General features: G+C 38.6%; 1 protein-coding gene across 7 annotated transcripts in view; it reads right to left on the reverse strand.

Annotated features, from left to right (window-relative positions):
• Cast (calpastatin) overlaps positions 1-23003 on the reverse strand; it is a 129084-nt gene that overhangs the window by 42882 nt on the left and 63199 nt on the right. For 4 of the 7 annotated variants that reach the window (XM_029562274.1, XM_017797502.2, XM_029562273.1 and 1 more), the window contains 6 exons: positions 8073-8132; positions 4396-4461; positions 3781-3819; positions 1896-1952; positions 1397-1510; positions 75-161 (listed from right to left, as the gene is read on the reverse strand). In XM_029562274.1, the coding sequence (XP_029418134.1) occupies positions 75-161; positions 1397-1510; positions 1896-1952; positions 3781-3819; positions 4396-4461; positions 8073-8132 (423 nt within the window). The remainder of the gene's footprint in view (positions 1-74; positions 162-1396; positions 1511-1895; positions 1953-3780; positions 3820-4395; positions 4462-8072; positions 8133-23003) is intronic. The other 3 variants (XM_029562275.1, XM_008830545.3, XM_008830551.3) reach the window with 1 other exon arrangement.

The following is a 23003-nucleotide window of genomic DNA, read 5'->3' on the forward strand; positions in this document are numbered from 1 at the left end:
CTGAGCACATGCTTCTGATAACAGAAGCATGATTAGCATCGAGGCTCCTGTTGTGTCTGGTCATGTGTGCTCACCTTGTCATCTGCTTTGTCAGATGCTGCAGCTGTAGCTACACCAGCGACACTTTCTCCACCAGCAGAGGTAGTATCTTGTGATTTAGTCTGAGAGTGAGGATAAAAGATGAAAGAGGGACAGGACAAAGTCTTTATTATCAAGATCACAAGTTTCAAATGTTACCAACACTTGCCAGTTTGCTGTCAAGGACATCATGGTAGAAGAGAGTATACCAGCTTCCATGTAGTACAATGCTGTAGTACAATGCTGGCAGATCTCTGTGATATAGAGGCCAGCCTGGTATATATAGTGAGTTCTAGGCCATTTGGGGCTACAGGAAGATTCTGTCTCAAAATTTAAAAACAACAACAGCAAAAAGCAAACACCATTACATGCAACCAATGGGCTCAGTGCACCAAACCGGAGCCCACAGGACAGATATGATGGCATGAATCAACTGTTGCCGTGTGATCCTATTTCACCAGGTATGAGGATTTTAATAGAAGCTAGAGGTGGGGAATTTATGTGAAATATTCTGATTTCAGTTGCCAGCAGCTAATTAAAGATATTTTTTAGACTAGACTATAAGCTAAACAAACACATCATGTGGCTCCATTTAAATGCTGAGTCACAAGTAACTGCTTAGTCACAGATTTATGATCTCTGATATAAAATGCCCCATAAAGTAGACCTAGATTTGTCTTCCAAATACTTTCAATGGAATTCTATTTCTGAGTTTAGATTCCATAAGTTTATATACTCCTCCACAAAACTGCTTCAGGGCTTCTGTGTTAAGAAGCAGACACGTCAGGCATGGTGGTACATTCCTATGGTCCCAGCTGCTTTGGAGACTAAGGCAGAAGAATTGTTTGAGACCATGAGTTCATTGCTGGGGTAACAGAGAGAGACAGAGAAGGAGGGGAAGGAGAGGGAGACAGAGAGGAAGCAAGAATCTGAAAAGAGAATGTAGGACACCTATAATATCCCAGCCCAAATTTAGAGGGGCTTTGAAGGCAACCTCAATTCCAAGCTTTATGCTTGGGCAACACCAGAGCCTGTTGCCTTGTGGTCATCCCTGCTGATCCCTGCTGAACATCATGAGAAGCCAGGAGAGAACATTTACCTAAGTCCATCTGATGCTTTTCTCTGGCCCTCCATAATCTCGCGTTCCTACTATGCTACTTGCAAAACCAACAAAACAACAACACCAAGTCATTACAATGCAAAATACATCCAGCATAGCCCCATAGATTCAGTTGCACACCTCACTGTGAATAGGGAACTGTATCTTATTAGCTAGTTGATGCCAGTGATTTCATATTTGCCCAGCTGCTTTATTTACCTTTGGTTCTGCTGATTTCTCTGACACCATCTGCTCATTTGATCTGGAAACAGCTTTTTCTTTGTGAGCATGCTTGCTTCCTATATCTGATGCATGCTTGGGAAGGCTTTTGGGCTGAAAGGACACACACACACACACACACACACACACACACACACACACACACACTGTTAACATGATGGCAGTTTAAAACAGAAGATGGATTCTTTACAGAATAAGAACTGTATACATAATAGTTGTGGTTTCTGTGGTTTTGAATTATACAAACTTCAAATTTTAGTGTGATGTAACCACAGTAAAATTTTATTTATGTACAAAATTTCCAAATCCAAAATGTTCAGTAAGAACTACCTGAGTAAACTGCAGACACTATTATTGCCACATGGTGGCACCATTTTTAACTGAAGAAACAAATTTGTCTCAAAGGATGAGTGATTTTAATCACACCTCACCAACAGACATCACTTTATAAGATCGCCTCCTATTGATAATCACTTACTTCGGTGTGTTCCTTTGGCTTTCCTTCTTGGGACTTTTTCTCATGAACCATGGATGGCTGTTAATTTCAAAGAATTAAAAATTGAATTACCAATTTAGAATCTACTGTTTTCATCTTTCCAAATTGGCTCAAGAATACAAATAAGAGGAAATGACCCTGTCCTCCGGAGAAGCTGCAGGCATTCACTGTGTGGTCAAAGGTGACCTGACTAAAAGTCTCCATCAGTGGCAATCATCAGAAAAATGAAAAGTTGAGTCTTTCATTCAGAATCATGTCTTCTGAGATGCAACACATTGCTCTACATTCCTGGCTGCTTTTTACAAGTCACAAAATAAATCAACAACTGCTATCCACAGAGATATTGAAAGATCAAGGTAAGCATTGCACACGCTAAACAGGGATCCCATGCTAGAAATTCATTTTGAAAAGTCTTCTTCCATAGGAAATGAAGTAAGCTGTAATTTGCCTCAAAGAATTTTCTGTTTTTTTTTTTTTCTAAGAATTACCAAACGTCCAATTCTCTTGACATTTAGTAGAGAAACCAAAAACATTCAAATGTGGAAGAGAAGACAACTTTCACTTAGTTGCTAAATTCTTCCCTCTAGAATCCACTACACAAAGATCATTCCAAGGGCCTACCAACAGGCCTTTCACAAAATCAGACAGATAAGCCTGACCTTACTCCCTATGACCTCATCCTTATCTCTGCTTCTCTACGGAAAACTCAGGTGCTCTTATCTAAGTGTCTAAGTATTCCTTTAAACACTTGAAAAAATTAAACACTTGAAAATTTAAACACTTGAAAAAAGAGCAGCACTTACCAAAAAGAAAGATTTGTGCTGCTGGAGACACCCTGGGATCCACCTCATATGGAGGCAGAAGGACTTTCAGACTGGATAGCCATGAGTCAGGAGAGCAGGGGCAGCTATTTCCAAGGGAAGGGCCTTGGATAAGATAACTCATAACCAGCTCATAACCTAGATAAGACTGTCAAGATTCACCCACCCACTGTCAACCACAGACCTGGGGCAGGTTCAGAACACCCACTGCTCCTGATGTCTCACAGGAGCTATAACTGACACTCACTACCCTTGGTTCTTTCTACTTTTAAAAACAATTGTGTGTGTGTGTGTCTGTGTGTGTGGTGTATGTATGTGTAACAAATATGCCATAGCTTGAAGTGGAGGTCAAAGCACAATTGTGGGGAATTGGTTCTCTCCTTCTATTGCGGGTTCTTAGGGTTGAACTCAGCTGGTCATACTTGCACAGAATGCACCTTTACCTTCTGAGCCCTCTCGCCTCGCCTGCCTGTCCTGTCTCCTTTATTCCTTTTTTTTTTTTAATTAAAAAATCTTGATTAAAATCTAGATTTGAATGAAATACCTTGTGAAATACAATTTTGTTCATAAGATATTATATATCCTTTTTAACAATGAGTGGATTTAAAGTTGTAAATTTTTATATGTATCCTATGTAATCATATCTAATGAGTAGTCCAAAGTTAATTAAATTAGGTGCCAAATCTCTTTATCATAATAGCAGCATAGTAAATTACTCACTCATTATTATTAAAAAGCATCAGATGATAATATGTAACAATAATAAAGAGGACGAGAAATTGAGAGGCAATGGGGGGACATGGGAGGAGTTGGAGAGGGGAGAGGGAGAGTAGAAATGATGTAAACACAGTATTCATCTATGAAATTCTGTAACAAAAACAAAAAACAAAAAGACATCTACAGCTCCTTAAATATAAGTCAAGCATTAGCAAAGAGGCCTTCTTCCTTTTCTGGTAATTACATTTAATATGGCCTCATCTGGTAGAAAATAATTTAAAACAATACAAATAATTGGAATAACTCACTCATAGACTTAAATTATTTACCTCACTTGGTTGTGACTTCTCAGGTTCTGTTTTCACAGCCTAAATTCAGAAAAAAATAATAATAAAGAGAGGAAAAGAGAAGAAATTAAATGACATAGTTTGCCAAGAATAATAGATTTTCTTTAAGTGATTTTGATATTAACAATATAAAATTTATGATTGAAATTGACTATACCTTTCTTGGAATTATGACTCTTTAGATATGTACGTCACACTAATATTCTGCTCTTACTATTCATATAGCAATTTACATTTCATTTCTTCCTATGTGTGTTAAAGATACATAAAGAGTTTTTCCTACTAATATTGTACCAAATACATAAGCAACATAAAATAAAAGCCTTTGCCCACTAACATGATCTTTTTAGCAGTGAAATACTTACCACAGGTTTGAGCTGCAAGTGTGAAAGAATGGGACAGTGACAGAATCAAGGGCACAGAAAGCAGTGAAGTTATTTTTAGTGCCAGAAGGAGGTTGATGGTAGTTAAGCCTAGAGAAGCCTGAGATGGAGGCAGGGCCTTACAGAAGACAGTGAACTGGAACTATAGCATATACTGAGTGGCTGATGTGAGCATTAGCAAACAGAGATGCCCTGGCATGCTGAACCACATCACCTGTTTTCTGTGTCGTTTCTTGTTAGGAGGATATTGTCCTTCCATCTGTTTGCTGACTGGAATTGCCTAATATAAAAGCACAGCCCCCAAGAGTAATTTCATTTTATCTGACAGCCACATAAGCACACCTGCACAATGGGTCAACATGTTTATATTGAGATCTGCCCTCTCCTAACACATTTCCTCAATGCATATGTCTCTAATTCCAAGGGGATTTTCCTAAGCAATTATTTCTGTTTGGGTTTATATTTTCCCATGAAGATTTTCATTTGTAAAGTTAATATCTTTAACATTTTATTTATTTATATTTTTATGTGTATGAGTATTTTGCCTGTATGTATGTAAGAAAGCACACCACACGTATGCAATGCCTGGAGAGGCCAGAAAAGAGCATGGGATTCTCTGGAACTGGAGTAACAGATGGTTGTAAGCTGCCATGTGGATGCGGGGAGCCAACTCTGTGTCTTCTTCAAGAGCAGCTAGTGCTCTTAACCACTGAGCCATCTCTTCAGCCCCTCTGTAAAATTAATTTTGAATTCCTTTCCCTTCCTTCTCTGTGTAAAGGCTGAGCATTTTTTTTCTATATGTATTTATAGCATTTGGCTATGACCAAAATAAATAAATAAATAAATAAATAAATAAATAAGCACAGGTGTCATTATAGCTTTCTGAAGTTCTATCAACAGTTTTTAAACATTTTGTAACTTGCGTGTGTCACAGTCCCGAATGTAGAGATATACTCTAGAGTTCTAAGAATGCGTATGAAGAATTGCTTGTAACTTAGGTTCTTTGATGTAATATTTTATAGAGCTTACCTAGCTAAAGCTTACTTGTCTAACTAACTAACTAACTAAATATCCAAAAAAAACTCCATAAATACATGTATCCAACTTTACTGTAGGCAAGATAGAAATCATACATAAAACTTGGTTAATGCTTTGTTAACCTTTCAGAGTAAGTAATCACAAATCAGGCCCATTTTCTTCTACTATTCCACCCCCCCCTTCTTGGATGCTTGATGGTGCCAGCACAAGCTTTTTTTGTTTCATTATTTGAAGCTAAGTCAAATCTCCTCTCAGTTTGTCTCGTGCTTCAGTAGTTGAAGGCATGGTCTACCTTGTGCAGTGACCCCTATTACAGCAGTGTGCCTACTGTGCAGGGAAGAAATAAAAGTGTATTATCAAATATTTTTAAAGAAAATTTAAATTTGAAATCTTTCATGCTACATTCTTGTTGATGAATTTCTGCTTGTGTTCCCAGTTTTCATCCTTTCATGAGTTCATGCAAATGTAATTTATTAAATGATTTACAAGGGAAATAAGCCAGCTGATATTATAGTGATTTAGATGTATTAATACCTTCCAATTTGGTAATCAAGATTTTGCTTGGGAGAATTAAAAACTATAATTAAGAGTATATGTATACTCAGACTTATGCAGCTTGTAATGTAATGTACATTTAAATCATAATCACTAAAAACTATTTTGGGTAGTAATGGTTACTGAGCATAATACTGATAATGATAAATAACAGCTAGTTAGTGCTTATCAATCAGCCCTTGGGTACTGGGACCTTTCCTAAGCTTTATAATTATCAAGTCACTTGGTATGTGTCATGACTCTTGGAGAAAGATTATTATTATACCCCTTTTTCTTTTTCCAGGGAGCTTATCTGATGGAGCTGGAGTTGTGCATTCAGTCAGTGTGCTGCACAGTCTCTCCCTATTGGCCATCATGGCCATCACTTCACCCACACTGGGCATCTGCTATGGATGAGGAACTGCTCAACGTGCTTGGTCCTTACATAATCTTCAAATGGGTGCTAGTATCATTTTTCGTCACACTGTACAGATAAGGAAACTGAAGCAAAGAGGGACTGTCTGATACCACAGCTGGTAAAGAAACAGCATTCCAAGTTATACTATCTGCCTCCAGTGTCCATGATGCACACACTCTCAGGAATTTCATCCTGAGTAGAATTTATTTGACCTTCCATCTTACTTGCACTCAATAGTGTGAAAATCAATTCTAATGTTTAAGGGGAAAAACAAGCAGGTCTAGACATATAATCCCCTTTAAAGATAGTTTGACCTATTTTAAAGATGTAGAACAAGACAAGGATTTGATTTATTTTCCTGAATTAGCATCTTTTCTCTAAAATTTCAAAATATTTGGAGACATGAAGCCATCAAGATGAAGCCCCCAAACATCTCCAAGAGGATCCTAGATTACCGGTTGTTATGAACCAAACATCAGAAGCGCATAGAGAAGGTGACTGAGAACAGTGCAAACGAAATACAAGGAAAGGGAATTGAGCCCAAGAAGGTTCTCCAGAGCCAGTCAGTGGTAGCACTTGAGGATGTGCATCTTCATTTTTCCTCCCACTCTTTTCCTGTTCCTATGCTTCTCCTCCCCCCAAGGTTTTGTCTGCTTGTTTGTTTGGACTGCCAGGAATTCTCATGATTAGTGCTTTGTGACACCTGAGGATTGCTAACACTTGCTCTGGAAACCAGGGTACACTGAAATAAATACTAGTCCTCAGGCCGAGACACTTATTTGACCTGTAATTAGAACTGGGCAGCAGCTGAGTGAACAGAAGAATAAAAATGAAACTTTGTATTTCTGATTTTCCTTTTCATCGATTATAAGTCCAGTGAGGTTTTATTTTGTGTTTTGTCTTGTACATGGTCCTTCTTTAGTCTTCTAAGATTACTTTAAGATTAAGATAGGATTGGGAGAGGCTAGAGATGTAGATCAGTGGTACAGTGCTTGGCTTCTTAGCACACATGAAGTCCTGAAGTCCTGGGTTCAATCCCTAACACCACAAATATAATAGTGTGTGTGTGTGTGTGTGTGTGTGTGTGTGTGGTTTTAAAAAATGATTTAACTAGTGACAGCTAATATTACTCAAGGATATTATAATGTATATTTTAATATGATTAAGAAATCAATATAAAGGTAAGATATTAAAATATTCAGTGAAATATAAATTTTGAAATGAAAGTCAAAACTAAATAACATTTATAAGAACTTAGGTAAATGAACAATTTATTTCCAGATATTTTCAATGTTCTAATTCCAGATGAGGCTGTAGGAGCCTGAAGATAATAAATTATGGTGCCACATTCACAGTAACATGGAAGGCAGAAAGCAAACATATGCTGGAACTAGTAAATAAAGAAAGTTAATAATAATGGAGCTGGGACACTCTTAAAGCACTAAAACATATTGATACACACAAATGGGTTGAGAACATTTTGAAAATGCCTCCTCTTTAATTACTACCCTTAGAAATACGTATAAGAAACTGCTTGAGGCACAGCCACTAGGCAGAGGTTTTAAGGCAGCCTCACTCATCTGTCAAAACTAGGATTATCCTATGTAACAATTCCACTAGAGAACATACTTCTTCCTTCTTAATCAAAGGAAAAACTTCCCCAAAGCTCCAAGTAGCCACTCTTTTTTTAGATAATCTAAGACACTGTAAATGTTTCTAAAGGATAATTTCCAAAAGTTCTCATAAATCATGAAGAAAATTCTGACTTCCATAATGTGAACTTCCTGAGAAAGGTAAGTAACTCTTGATTTTTCAACAAGTAGATTGCTCACATATCAAAATGCCATATAAACTAACTTGAAGTGCATTCACTCTCAAGTTGATGAGTGAATGTCCTTTACCTTGGCATCTGTGGTACTCATACTGGAAGACTTGCTGGTTGCTCCAGATGGGGCTTGTACCTAGAAAGGAAAACTAGAAAGTGAGATTTGCTTTACCCACAATTTACATTATTCTCAGCTCTTCTGAGCTACACTGCCCAAAGTCTCCACCTTGGTTTTACCTAGTTTGGAGCACCATGGCCATAAACCCCAGAAGACATTGTTGCCAATGGGGTATAAATAAGTCTTTGTGACCAGATCAAATGGGTTCAAATTTGAAATCTATTATTTGCTAAATAATATAGACAAGTTACTTAAATTTTCTGATCTTCAGTTCCCATACTCAATTTTTCTTCAGTAGATAACATTACCTTGCTGTTTATTATAAGATTTACTATATATTATATAACTATTGTTAAACTTTATTATAACCACTACTATTATTTTTAGAAAGAACATGCACTTTGAAACTTGATAGGACTTTAAGTCCTAGCTCTGCTAATTACTAGCACTGCTATTTTGAGCCTTATATGTAAAATGGGTCAAAAATGTCTATTTTGTTGATTTATAAGTATTTGAAGTGATTGTGTACAATGTTCACCACATAATAAATATTCACTAAATTACTAGCACATTATTCCTAACATGTTGTAGTATGAGGGTGAAATGACACTCATATACATTTGAATACTCGATCCCCAGCTAGTGATGCTGTTTCATAAGGCATGGAACCTTTAGAAATGGGACCTGGCTGGAGGAGTGAGTCACTAGGAGGGTGGGATTATGGGCTATGGCCTGCCTTACTTCTGGCTGATCCCTCTCTCTGCCTCCTGATCTGCCCAGATGTGGCAAACTCCAGCAGCCATACACTATTGACCAAGATGGACTGTATCCCCCCAAACCATGAGCTAAAATGAATTCTTCCTCCTTTGCACTGCTTCTTTCATGGGATTGTACCACAGTGATGGGAGAAGTAACTAATCACTGATATATTATGGAAAATAGAAGGAACATGGACACAACTTCAGGAATTAGATCCGGGCAGATGGCTATCATCCTTTCAATGTTACATAAGGATGAGCAGGTGGAAGACAGAGGTGCAAAGGGACCTTTGCTACATTACCTGTCTCATCTTGGCTCCTCCTTGGAGAGTAAGAATTAGCAAATGTTCCTTAGGGAAGCATAGAGGAGATGGAGTGAGTCCTGCAAGCTAATCACCTAAGCAGTGGTGACACCTGAGTGTGTGGACACATGCATAGCATTGAGTACTATTCTAGTACTTAGCTTGTATTCTGCTGCTTAATAGTAAAGAGATAATACCCATCATCTTGGCAAATTCCAACCCAGGCTTGCTTAAACCTCCTTAATGTTTGAGTCCGTTAGACTTCAGAGCATAGGGATTCCACCTGGCACAAGTTGCCTTCTTAAGTAACCAGTTGTCAGTAAACAGCTGTGGTTCTGCCAGCAAGATGGGAACAGTCTATAATGTGGACCTCACTCAGTCTCCAATGTTTGGCCCTGAGCCACTTCAAGAGCTGTGTCAGGAGGCAGTGTGAACCTGTCCCCACTCCTCCCTTATCTTCTCCCACTCTACCACATTTCCATTCAAGGTGATGACAGTATGACCCTCCATTACCTGTTACCCATGACCAAAACCAGCTTCCCCACAGACCTCAGTTAATGCTGTAGTTCAACTGCTGCAACTTACAGATAGAGGCACAGTTTTAGCATACTGACTTCTCAAACAAAATCACATGAACTTCTTCCTGAACACTCTTGGGCACCAAACAGCTGTCACAAGAACATGTGTGTGTGTTTGCTTTCTTGTTTCTCTCTCTCTCTCTCTCTCTCTCTCTCTCTCTCTCTCTCTCTCTCCCCTCTTCTCTCCCTCTCTCTCTCCCTCTCTCCCAACACTTGGCTATATAATCACCTCTCCCACATTTTCTTTGAGTTTAAGATCTCATGTCTCTCCCTCTCTCCAACAACTTGGCAATATAATAACCTCTCCCACATTTTCTTTGGGATTAAGATCTAAAGGATGTGCAAAGGTAGACTTTTTTTCCTATAGTCAGATTAGTGGACAAATATATGACTATCCATTTTTTATTGAGAATAAAATTTTTCAGGGATTGAAGTGCCCATGCTTAGATAATTCTACCTTTCCACAGTTAGAATTAATTGTACAAATTTCCATTCAAACTCAAAAATCCTACTTGGCAACACCTCATCCCTTCAATGATTTCCCTCAACCAGTTGAATTGAACTCTACACATAAGGTGCTTTTTATACTGGGAGTCTTTAGCAAATATCAATTTATTAAAATACTTATAAATTCAGATATCCTTGGATTATCCAACCTGGCTTACCATTACTCTATTAAATAATCCTTGAAAATGAATTTCAAATCCTAGAATGAAAACTTTCAAAGGCCCACCAAGAATAATAAAATCTCTCCATGGACTAGCTAAAAATACACATGAGGAGGTCATAACAGACTTTATAGCCTAAGGCTTTGGCTCCACCTGTTCTAGTGGCATCCCCCAGGACAGTTCTGTGTTAAGAAGCATCAAGTATCCCAAAACTGAAGTATGAAAGCTGATTCATCGGGACTGGAAGCAAGGGAGCTGACCACACCCACTATTAACCTGCTGGATTCTGTGATGTTATAGCGTATTCAGCTCTTACTGTACAGGTGAAAGCAAGGAATTTTTAATATCTGTTATCTCACATGAAGGACTGACTATTCCTCCATTTTGTACCATTTGAATTGCCAAACACGAATGTGAATAACTATTATGAGTAAAAAGGTGTGAGGCGCTAATCCAGGAGCTAATGTAGTTTAACAATAACCTTATTAAATGCTAAGATACAGGTTTTAAGCAAATTAGAAAAATGGAATCTCATGCCCAGGGTTCACTACAGTTCACCAATTCCTCCGGTTTAAGTAGAACTCAGTTTTTGCCTGTGTTAAGTGCAGGGGATACTGTGGGGAGATGAACAGATATGCCCCTGCCTTTGTGAAAGTTAGAGCCTAATCAGGGATGCTGTTAGTAAAGCAATCACACACAATCAATCCCATGAAAGCTCAGACTAGGGAACCAGAGAAATCAGAGAACAGTTGAGACAGGTGAGGCTGAGGATATGAAGGTTACATGGTGACTGAAGGACAACAGGGCATCACATAGGTAGCAGGTCAGGGAGGAACATTCCATGCATGAGGCATGCAGAGCCTCATGCAGACCTGGGCCATTTGATTTCTAAACCTGTGTCCCTCTATTGAGGTGTTAGGACTCTGATGGTCCTGAGAATATCAAGAGGTTGCCAGTTTTCAAGTACAAGCTCCAGTTCTTCCATATTCCCAGATGTCTACATAGGACTAGCGCTGCACATCAGGCCAGAGTGCAACTAACAATACTTTTTCTTCAAAATGCCCATGCAAATGTCTTTAATATCCAGTATTACTGATTATTTATAAACACGAATTAAGGCAGAAATCAGAGTACCAAGCAGCAGAGAAATGCCTTAATAAAAACCATTTGCCATCCATCCATTCAAGAACTCTTATCTTTTTTTTTTTTTTTTTTGGTTTTTTTGAGACAGGGTCTCCCTGTAGCCCAAGCTGTCCTGGAACTCACTGTGTAGACCAGGCTGGCCTTGAACTCATAGAAATCCGCCTGCCTCTGCCTCCCAAATGCTGGGACTACAGGCTCCAGCAGGCAGTAGGCACAGACATTGCTTGCGATCTGCCTGCAAGTGCTGGGATTAAAGGCATGCGCCACCACGCCCGGCTATCTTTTATTTATTTATTTTTTATCATTTTTATTGAATTTTTGTGATTTCCAGATAATTTGATGACATTTATATCCCCTCTCCCATCCACATCTCCCTACATTCCCCATCCCCCAAACATGTAATTCAATGTATTCGCTCTGGGTAATAAAGCCTATAGAATCTAACTTGAACCCCCAAATATTCTCCAACGTGGGTTCACTTCTCAAGCTTGCATAGGACTTGTGCATGCTGTCAATATTGCTGTGAGTTCATATGAGTAACTGGTCAGCTGTCTGGAGAACTCTGCCCCCCCCCACCATGGTCATCCACTACATCTGGCTCTTACAATCCCTCTACCTCCTCCTCTGCAATGATTCCCAAATCCTGAGCTCCTGAAGCCTGACAGAGGCATCCCACCTAGAGATAAGGGCTCTGCAGCCCCTTTCTCCCCTCACATTAGAAAGCCGTGCAATCACCATCTGCTGCATAAGGAAACTTCTCTTGGTGAGAGTTGAAAGATGCATTAATCTTCAACAGTGAGTGAGCACCTGATCCAGCACAGTTCATTCTGATCATCCCTCCTGGGACTGGGAGTCCATATTATTATGAGGGTATCACAGTTACCTCTCATAGGAGGGGGCCATAGCTCCAGAGCGCTAGAGGGGAACCATAGCTCTGTTTCACTGGAGGGACCACAGCTCGAGCTCACAGGAGGGGTCCACAGCTCCAGCTCACAGGAGGGGAGCACAACTCCAGCTCACAGGAGGGGACTGTGACTCCAGCTCACAGGAAGGGAACCATAGCTCTAGCTCATGGGCGGGGATCACAGCTCCAGCTCACAGGAAGGGACTATAGCTCCAGCTTACTGGAGGAGACCACAGCTCTAGCTCACAGGAGACCACAGCTCCAGCTCAATGGAGGGGACCACAGCTCCAGCTTACAGGAAGAGCTGTCATCTAAAAGGCAATGCATTGGGGTTGAGAATACACAGTGAGACATAACCATCCTTGGAGGTGTTGAGGCCAACAGGTCTGAGGTAAACAGATATTGAACAGGTTTGCCCTGTAACTTAAGTGGTCTAGCAGGAGTGTGAAAAGGCTTCTCATGGGACAAAACAAATGTTTGAGTTCTAAATTAGGATCAAGTTCATCTCAAACAATCTTGTTATATTTCCAAGCTACATTAAAATAAACCCAATGATGATAAGAGTTTAATTATATTCTAAAAATAAAATAAACATTTAATCTTGTACTTGATCTACATTTTCTGGCATTATTTAACAACAATTCTTCAAAATTGTTTATTCATTTGTTGTAAGAATTTTGGAAGTTTACCACAATGAAAGATCAGAGCTCTAAGAGGAAGATGACTTGTTTTTATCATCCTTGAAAGTCTCACAAACTCCAAAGTCTCACAGACTCCTGACTTGGCTCATCTGCCCATTCTTGGTGGATTATCTTCCCTTGTTCCACTTAAATACACATATCTCCAACACTTAAGTAGGATGAGCAGTGGGTCCTAGTGGGAGCCACATCATACAAAAGACACAGAAATTGTTTCACCTGCCTTTAAGTCCCTGTCTTCAGTCCCATGTCATCTCCATTTAAGCCTCCACACCACACAAACCAGCCCATCCTGTCCCAGGGCACATCTCTCTCTCTTCTCTCCTCCCTCTCTCTCTCTCCTGGGAGTGGAATCTAGGGCTACATATGATAATCAAACATGCTACCACTGAGTTATATCCCCAGCCCTTCATACATTTAGTATGAAAAAAGAAATTATTTTGAGATAGTTTCTGTTGTGACAATATTCACTTATATGGAATAACTTCCCTTGTATTTTCTTAATATTTCCTGAAAACTTTCAGATCAGCAGCATCCACTAGGGTAAGAATTAGTATTTTACATTTAAAATCCTGGGTGGCATGACCTGTCTTTCTTTTAAAGGCTGTGCTCCTCAGAAGTCCCTCACACTTGCAATGGGGAGTCCTAAAAGTATTTGGAAGTAAGAGGTTATTGCTACTGAATGCTCTACTAGGAAGCTTAGAGTCCCCCTAATGGGGATTCCTTTGAAGGCTTCCTGGGAGAATCCCTACTGCTTACTGACTAGTGGCCTTTTGAGGCTGAGAAGTGCTTGCTGAATGAAGAATATTAACTGATGGGATCACTGCTCATTGGATCTGATTTAAGGCCCACTTTGCTTTCATCAGAATAAACTGCAGATATGTTTAGAAAGGGTTTGTTACCTTATCCTGACAAAATACTTACTTGCCAGAATATCTAGTAGGTGAGGAGAGGGAATACTGAGTGTGCAGGTATGATGTATGTGCCATGGACTTAAGGGGTTGACAGGTATTGTTAATGATGACACTGCCAAAGATTTCTTTTTACTTTGCAACTGAGGTTCTGAGGTATGAATTCTGGTTGATTCTCCTCATAGAGATGAGTAGAATGCCATACCCCAATAGTATGTACTTACTCAGAACACTCTCATTTGCTGTCTCCCCTCTGGCTCTTTTTTTTTTTTTTTTTTTCTAATGATGACATCTTTGAATTCCATACAAGCATATAATAGAGAATAGATGTCCTTCACTTGCTTGGCTTCCAGAGGTGTTCAATTTCTTTTCAGATGATTGCTGGGATCCTCACTACCTCCCCTTGGGCCAGTCAGCCTCACTTCAATCTCTTCCTTCGCCCTTAGCTGGTTCAGCTGAGATGTGGAGCATCAGATGCTTTTCTCTTTAAGTCAGACCTAGCTTCCCTTCCCACATCACCAATGGCATCCTTCCAGTATCCTCCCACCTGCAGCACTCACTGGCCTGCTGGGTCTGCTTTTGTTTATTGAGGGTTACCAAGAACATCAGGCTGCATATCTGAGCTCTCTGTTTCTACTTCACAATTCATCAGCAGTTTCACTGAATCACTGATCCTTCTCTACTTAGTGGCTGCCATCACACTCTGGAGTTCCAGGTTCTTTCCTCATTCTTCTGATCTCTTTCCTTCTGGAAGGTTCTTTCATTTATCCCATGGTCCTTAATACTCAGCCACAATCATTATCAGTTACCATGACCCTTGTAGCATTGCTTTCTCATATACTGAATTCTCCCTGTAAATATCTTTTGTTATGTGAACAATTCTTTATACCTTATCAACAACCCTACTTTGTCATTTAAAAAGAGGAAACTGAGAAAGATTCAGGGTAATTTCCCTGCTTTAGTGCTTATTCCCCATACTAATGAGACCCTTTGGGATCCCATCCCATCATCTGTAAATTGGGGATGGCACCCCTGGCTCTAGATTTGCCTGCTATAAGAAACTTATCCCATCCAGAACCACCTGGATTCAGGTGCAGTGTTTCCTTTTTTACCTTTCTACCACCAAACACACTCCTGGTCTAGTCACCTACATCTGCACTTGGATTACATCAAAGTCCTTCTGATAGTTTCTGGGCTTTGTGCTCTCCACCCACATTCCTACTCCAATTTATCTCTCAATCTTTTTGATCTACAGCTGCCCCACCAGTATTTCCAAAATAACTAAAATATCATACTTCCATACTAATGAAATATTGATGGTTTCCCACTGTATGTTAGATAAACTTCAGAGCCCTCTGTCTGTTTTTATTTTTAATTCTTATCCTTCATTATTTGACCTGTTTAGTCAACTATCTCTCTATGGCTCCAAATCCTAGCTCCAACAGGATAGAGGCCTTAACATCTCATTAGAACCTCAGCAGGTGACCCTGGGCACTGATTCAGATTGTAGTGCTGGGACTCTAACCTCAAGAATGCTTGGTGGGATACAGTTGACATTTAATACATGTATAAACCTAGGCAAGTTAGTTAATCACTCTCTGCCTCAGTTTCTTCAGAAGCAAAATGGAAATAGTAACAATTTTCACTTTGTTAAAATTTTTATGTTATGCACTTTTAATAATGAAATTTGTCCTTTGACAATTTCATATGCACATATAGTGAATTCTGTTATTCTTACCCCCTACTCTCTCTTATCTCCCTCCCACTCCTGTCATCTTCCCCTCCTTCCTATAGGTCCCTTTCCAGCATTCGTGTCTTTTTGTTTTGGTTTGTGACCAACTGATATTAACCAAGAGTATGTGTTTGCATTGCAGGTCCACCATTAGACATGCAACTAAAGAAAAGTTCTTAGCCCTGAATTACTGGCTACTAATGGATTCTGGGGAAGATTGTTATTTTTTAATATTTAATTATTTTATAAAATAATATTCATCATTCTTGGTGTCCATTTAGAGAAAGCATTTTCAAGAAATTCAATTATTTTTTCTTTAAAAAGCCTTTAATCCCAGCACTCGGGAGGCAGAGGCAGGCGGATCTCTGTGAATTCAAGGCCAGCTTGCTCTACATAGAGCGTTCCAGGACAGCTGGGGCTACAGGGAGACTCTGTCTCAAAAAGACCAAAAAAATAAATAAATAAAATAAAAATTGTAAACTGTCACATCATAGCATACATTTCTGCAATACCTTTAATTAGAGCTTTTTAGTAGAGCTTTTAATGTGAACTGCAATATAGTCATCTAACATGCAATTTCTTATGGGGTTGTGTAAGTGAACATAGAGGTTGCAAAAAATTCCAACAGAAAAGGTTTCTGAACAGGCATGACCAAAAATTAATTCAAAAGTCAAACACATAATGAATAAAAATGAGGTGCTTCTACTAAGGCTCACCCATGTCACACGGGATTTCACTGTGGCCTTGGTTCTGTGTGGGAATGACTTTTCTGCGAATCACAAATTAACTCTGTATTTGATCTGTTTTTCCTATTGTACACTACCTTGTTTAAATTTAACTAACCTTTAAGAAAAACAATATAATCAATCTCATTGTGCTTTGGGCTCCTGATGTAATTAACTCTTATAAACTAAGCTTAATATACAACTTTAATCTTATACTATGATTCCTATTGACTCTATCATGCTCCTGATTCAGAGCAATGTATGTGTGTGAGATGTGGTAATTCGATCTAAGACCACCACTGAAAGCAGCAATAACAAGGAAAGCAATCTATCCACAGATGAAAGCAACATGTGGGCATAGATTGATGACATCTGTTTTTGGCTTTGTGTAGAGTTGGAAAACTAATTTCTTCCCTTGTAAACTCTGGTTAAAAGTTCTCTGAGACAAAATTCTTCATTCCTTTCCCACATTATGACCAATGTGCTTCAATAAATATGAAGAGACCCCTTGTTCAGGAAAAAAAAAAAAAAAAAAAAAAAAATTCTGAGAGAAATCAGAATACCAGAGAATAGACTGGGCTCACTCTTGGTTTAAACGACTCCAAGAGGTAATTTTTCTTTAATGCAGGACACTTGAGTTCTGAACACAAAATATGGGGAACCTGCACTATGAGTGCCTCCATGCGGTGCCAATAAATGCTTCCTGAAAGACCTCGGCTGAGTTTCCAGACTATCATTATGTTATGAATTGCAGAGTTTTCTGTTCTTAAAGACACCTAATGATTTAATTGTGAAAAACAAAGACTTTAAAGTTTGCCTTCTTACTATTCCTCAACATGTAAGTATAAAATTAGTTTATTTTTGGATTGTATTGTGCTAGAATGTTTGATTTTAAAAATTGTTCTTTGAATTGATGACTTGATTTTCATAAAATACCATTCAAGGAATTTTGGTTTGGGATTAGAACAGAGTTTTCAACAACCTCTGAGATGTTCCTAAACTTACTTCTGTCATTTTGTACTACAGATTTATGAAAAGCAGCATTCTCAGCTCTGACAATTATAAAATTGAAATATTGACCAATTTAATTAATTAATTAATTAATTAATTAAAGTTTTCCTTCAGAATCAAATATTCAACTAAGATTTCCTTCTCTCTGTAAAAATAAATAAGCACATTCACCTTATCAGTTTGCAAATTGGTTTTTATCTTTATTAAATGGCAAAATTATATGTCTGTCAGAGAACTGTTTTAAAATAAATTTCTTTATGATGTGTTTTCAGTAAATGTTTGAGTTATATACCTACTTTATATACCTATTACCCAGGGCCATATATACATTTCTTGGTCCAAAAGGAGTCATGAGTGGAAAAAGATTAGGAAGTCCTAATCTAATGAAGAATAGTGTTTGGTCTGAACAAAATGTGAATCTGATGACAGATAAGCAAAAGATTACTTATAAATGAATTTGCACTCTCTTTTAAGGATAACAAGACACTTGCCAACAGACCTTCTTACACAGCTGAACACAGTAACTGATAAGCCTGATTGTGAAAACACCTAATAGACAATAAAATGCTATGTGATCAGAAGAGACCATCTATATTTCTCAGGTACAGGGTCCAAAGATGGTTAGGAAAGGCTTCACAGAGGAAGCAGGGGCTACTTACTGCATATTTAGTGTAATGTGATCAATAGCAGGGTAGGAGCTACAGAATCTTCAAGATATCAGGAACTAGAACAACTGCTTTACATATATGATTTCAATATAGCTATATAAAAACCTAGGAGGTAAACACTATTATCAGTATTTTTGTAAGTGAGCAAAGTGAGATCTGGAAAAGCCAAAAGCTCTTGGATGTGAACACAAACCTGACAGCAATGCCCAGGAACATTTTGTTAGGACAAATTCCATTCTTTCATTTGAAAAACTAAAACTATTTAACCTTACAAAAACTGCAGATGAATGCTAGAATGGCATAGGCATACTAGGTGAGTAGAATAGCTTAAGCAAAACTTGGAGGTTGGAGAATATTACAGATACTCAGTTCAGAGTACAGCAGATATGGTGCTCCAGAACGAGGCAATCTGAGCATCACCTGGGGGAACTGATGACAACTCAGCTGAGGATGCCAAACATTCATGAGGTATATTAAAAGAGATACACAGATTTAAGATAAAAATAGAATGCCTAAACTCAACTTGCTCTGAGAAATGAAGCATACATGAAACTTTGGCCTCTGATAACAATCAAAATAAACACCCAAATGTTGCCTAGCAACAGGGACAATAGCCACAGCAGATGTGTGATCTAAATGCACGCTTGGAAGACAGGAGAACATTTGGCCAAACCTGTTAGAGTCTGATTATGGGTTTTGTCAATGAACCACCCCATGTGCTAAGAAAAGCCCACAGAATTCATGAAGACAAACTTCTAGTGGTAACCACTTCATTTTAACTCTTTTGCAAATTTCAGTTTTCCAGTGTCCTTTTCTGGGATAACAATTACTAATTTGTAGGCCAGAAGAGCATACCACACATGCTTAGATTAGTCATCAAAAAATAGAGAAGCAGCCCTTTCTTCCAAAGTTCTGTTTATGCCTCTAGGAATTCCTGTTGCTTTTCTTCGTGCATGAATTAATTCCAATTATATCTGACCTTTGCCCAAGAGAAGTCAGACCTGGAAAAGACTACCTTTTTTTTTTTGTATTCCTCTCCTAGAGAAGACTTATCCAGCAAGGATTTACTTTAGCCTGTGAGTCAAGCAATTCCAGAATGGCAAGCAGACCTGTGGTTACCTTTGTTTTGAGAAGTTATACATTAACCTTGCTTATCTTTCTCAAGGAGGAAACTGTAACATAATTTATAATATTATAGCATTTTTTTGGACTTAAATACATGGTAGGCTTGGTCCATGATCCACTCAGAAAATAAAGAGAAATTTTGTAGCAAGAGCACAGATTTGAACAAATCCTAACATCTTGGGCTGTCTGACCCATGCACGGTTACTCATGGTAGGGTTGTTAAACAAGAATGAGAAATCCTAAGCTCTGCTGAGCCGTCACTTTGGAACTTCAACTTGGCTTCCATCATGGCAACTGAGACAAACAGAACTTTTATGGTTCCTATGAAATAAAACCAATTACCAGCTCACTCTCTAAGGAATGACAGACCCAAAATGACCCTAAGAGGAAGGGAGGGAGAACTTAGAAAGTAATCTTAAGATAAAGACAATTGCGTGGAAACAGGGAAATGGGCCTGACATGTACCTATCCTGAGTCTACTTTCCACAGAAGCAGTTTTCCCCCTTCCCCTTGGCTTTTTGAGGCAGTCTCCTGGTACAGCCCAGTTGGGCCTTAAGCTCACCAATCTTTTGTCTCTGCCTCTGCAATGCTAGGCTTATAAACATGTGCTACTACGCAGGGTCTCCCTGTAGCTCCAGCTGACCTGAACTCACTATATAGGCCATGTTGGCCTCAAACTCATGAGATCCACCTCAAGTGCTGGGATTAAAGTTGTGCATCACTATACCGACCTTGCACTGTGTTCTTAATAAGAAAAGTTTTTTGTGTTTTGGAGGGTTTATTTATCTTTATTTTATGTGCATGAGTGTTATGCCTGCATGTATAAAGTGTACCCATGTTGTAGAATGACCACGGAAATCAAAAGAGTGTGTAGGATTCCCTGGAATTGGAGTTATGGATGGTTGTTAGCTGCCATGTGGATTCTTGTAAACAAACCGGGGTCCTCTGCGAGAGCAGCCAGTGCTCTCAGCTCTAAGTCATCTTTGCAGCTCCTTACTAAGACAGTTTAAAGGAAAGAAATTATAACAATATTCTTTTATTCAAGTTATCTTTCAGATGAGCAAATCTAAGATGGCATTTTGGAAATGCACAAATATATATTGACAACAAGGTGTTTACAAACACTTAAGAATCAGGGTCATAGTAATTTGAATGGCACTGGATGTATTCCACTTGACTCTGAGTTCTGACTGTGATAGATGCTGTGTGACCTTCAGCAATGTCTTGCACTGTGCTGTGCCTATTTCATGTAACTGTGCCTTTCAGTTTATTATTAACACACATCTCTTTTCCTTCATGTAGGTATTCAGTGGAACACAATAGGTTTTAAAGTATGTTTGATTTGAAATTGGTATGTAAAATGTGAACATTGCTACTTACCTTTCAATTTAAACATCCTGGATTTTCTATATAAGAAGGGCATTTTTAGTTATGTACTGCTACAAATTCTGCCACTGAAAATTTTCACTATTTTCAAAGATGAATAATTAGTTTTTGTTGCCTGTGTAAATTTTCCAAATAAATTCATCTAAATTATTATCTGCTAATTCCAGTCAGTGTCCAACATTCTTAGAAAAACCTCATCTATCAGAACACATATCATTACACTGAGCATAACAATAAAAAGCCTAACACTAATTTCCAGTTCTTACTTGAATTTAGATATGGACTCTTCTTATTTATGTAACCCAGAAATAAGCTATGTATAGGATTTTTTTAAAGATCATTCTGTGGAAAATCAGATAGATCCTGTGTTTGTGTAACACTAGGTGATGTTATCTAAACTCTCTGGTACTCTATCTCCCCATTTATAAAATACCCCTTTACCTGGCTGCCAATTGTGAAAATCTTAAGAAGAAACAAATGAAAATTTTGTAAACCATATAGCCTTGGAGTTGTTGGGAGTCCTCCACTGAGCACTGTGGAATGGTGCATAGGGATGTCAGAAACAGACACAACAGCTGGACCTGGGAATCCAACACCTCAAGGTGAAAGGAACTCTGGCTGCAGGTCTGGTGCTGAGTGTTTGGCCTGAAGCCAGGACTTACAAAGAGCTGACCCATTCACAAACAATTACCTTGGAAACTTCCCCTGCTCTGCCTGTTGCAAAGGCAATGAACTTTTTCTCTGACTATAATCAAAAATTAAAAAAAAAAAACATACATTAGAAAGATGAAATCCAAACCTATGCCATTGGACATTCAGAATTCAAATTTGCTCTCTCCATGTGGCACAAAGCTCCAGGCCTAGATATTCACTTACATAAAAATCTCAATGGCCCCAGGAAGGGCAATATTTAAAAACTAGCTGACATAGACTGGTCTATAACAAAGAAAAGAAACTCCCCTGGAAAACAATCTTCAAAAGATGACTCATCTTTTGTTGAACTCCGACAGTAACACCGTAAGTTAGAGTTGATAGTTACAGATATGGGGGATATTGTTTGCCAGGGGCTGTAGATACTAGAACAGTGAAGCAGACTTTTAAATGTTTCAAAATTCAGAGATAAAGCAATAAATACAGCTTGTCACATGTAGATGAAAATATGGATTATATAGATCTGAGTACAACAGAGAAAAATAAAGAGATGATGAATATGAAAGAGAAGTTAGAATTGCAGAAGATAAAAACTATGGCCATGAATTTCAGTTCTGTGCTTCAGACCCAGCTGAATCTGATACATCTTTGTAAATAGCGTACTATAAAAAGATGCACATCTAAAAGCATGGGGCCACTATTTTAAACATTTCATTAGCATGGGATTATAATAAGTAACTCTAATGATTACTAGTCTTTAAAACTGAGTTATATAAAATGACTTTATTTGTCCTGTTCATTAACAGAACATAAAAAAGCACACATGGCAGGAAAATGTACTACTAATTCTATTTTCTGCTGCTTTCTCTGGCCATCCTTAGTATAGCTGATAAGGAACCAGACTATCCAGGAAGCCGAGCTTCTGCCTCCTCTGCAGGAATAGTATTCTCTCACACTTTCCCCAATAACTATTCTGGATAACCTTGGAGGAGGCATGGTCTGGTAGTTCAATCACTTGTATGATGTCCATTACAAAGTTCAGAAAGTGTGACGGCATATTTAAGTGAGCTTTATCTGCTACCCAACTTTCAGTGAAATGAAGCAGCCCAGACTCCTGCTCAGGTTCTAAACTTGGAGCATGAATATCAGTCAGCTCAGTTCACAGGATGCCTTTAGTATGATTCAGAACTCAGAGACATTTGGACTGGTAGAATTCTAATGCTTCACTGCACTGTCAAGGCCAGAAGACTACTTACAGATGGTATCTTTATAGTCCTATTCACTTCTCAAAGAATTAGTCATCAAACTTTTAACAGGTGTATAAGGAGTTATCTAGAGAGCTTAGATTCCTCAGTAATCCTGGTTGGGTAGACTGAGATAGGGCTTGAGAAATTTCTCAAGAAAAATTTTAACAAAATTTGTAACAGGTGAATTGAATGCAGATACTCTCTAGTCCTTACTTCATGGAGCACTGTCTTAGAGAATTCCAAGAAGCTTCAGAACATCCCCAAGACAAGACTGGGAGAGCATCAGAGCCACGGGTTGGTCTAGAGTCACCCTAGTGGCTCTTAATCTCTGTTCGAAGGCTTCCTCTTTTCTGAGAAGACTCCAACTGCTAAAGCACAGTTC

This window comes from Nannospalax galili, unplaced genomic scaffold (assembly GCF_000622305.1).
Source record: "Nannospalax galili isolate Female #2095 unplaced genomic scaffold, S.galili_v1.0 scaffold1014, whole genome shotgun sequence".
In the NCBI taxonomy this organism is placed as follows: domain Eukaryota; kingdom Metazoa; phylum Chordata; class Mammalia; order Rodentia; family Spalacidae; genus Nannospalax; species Nannospalax galili.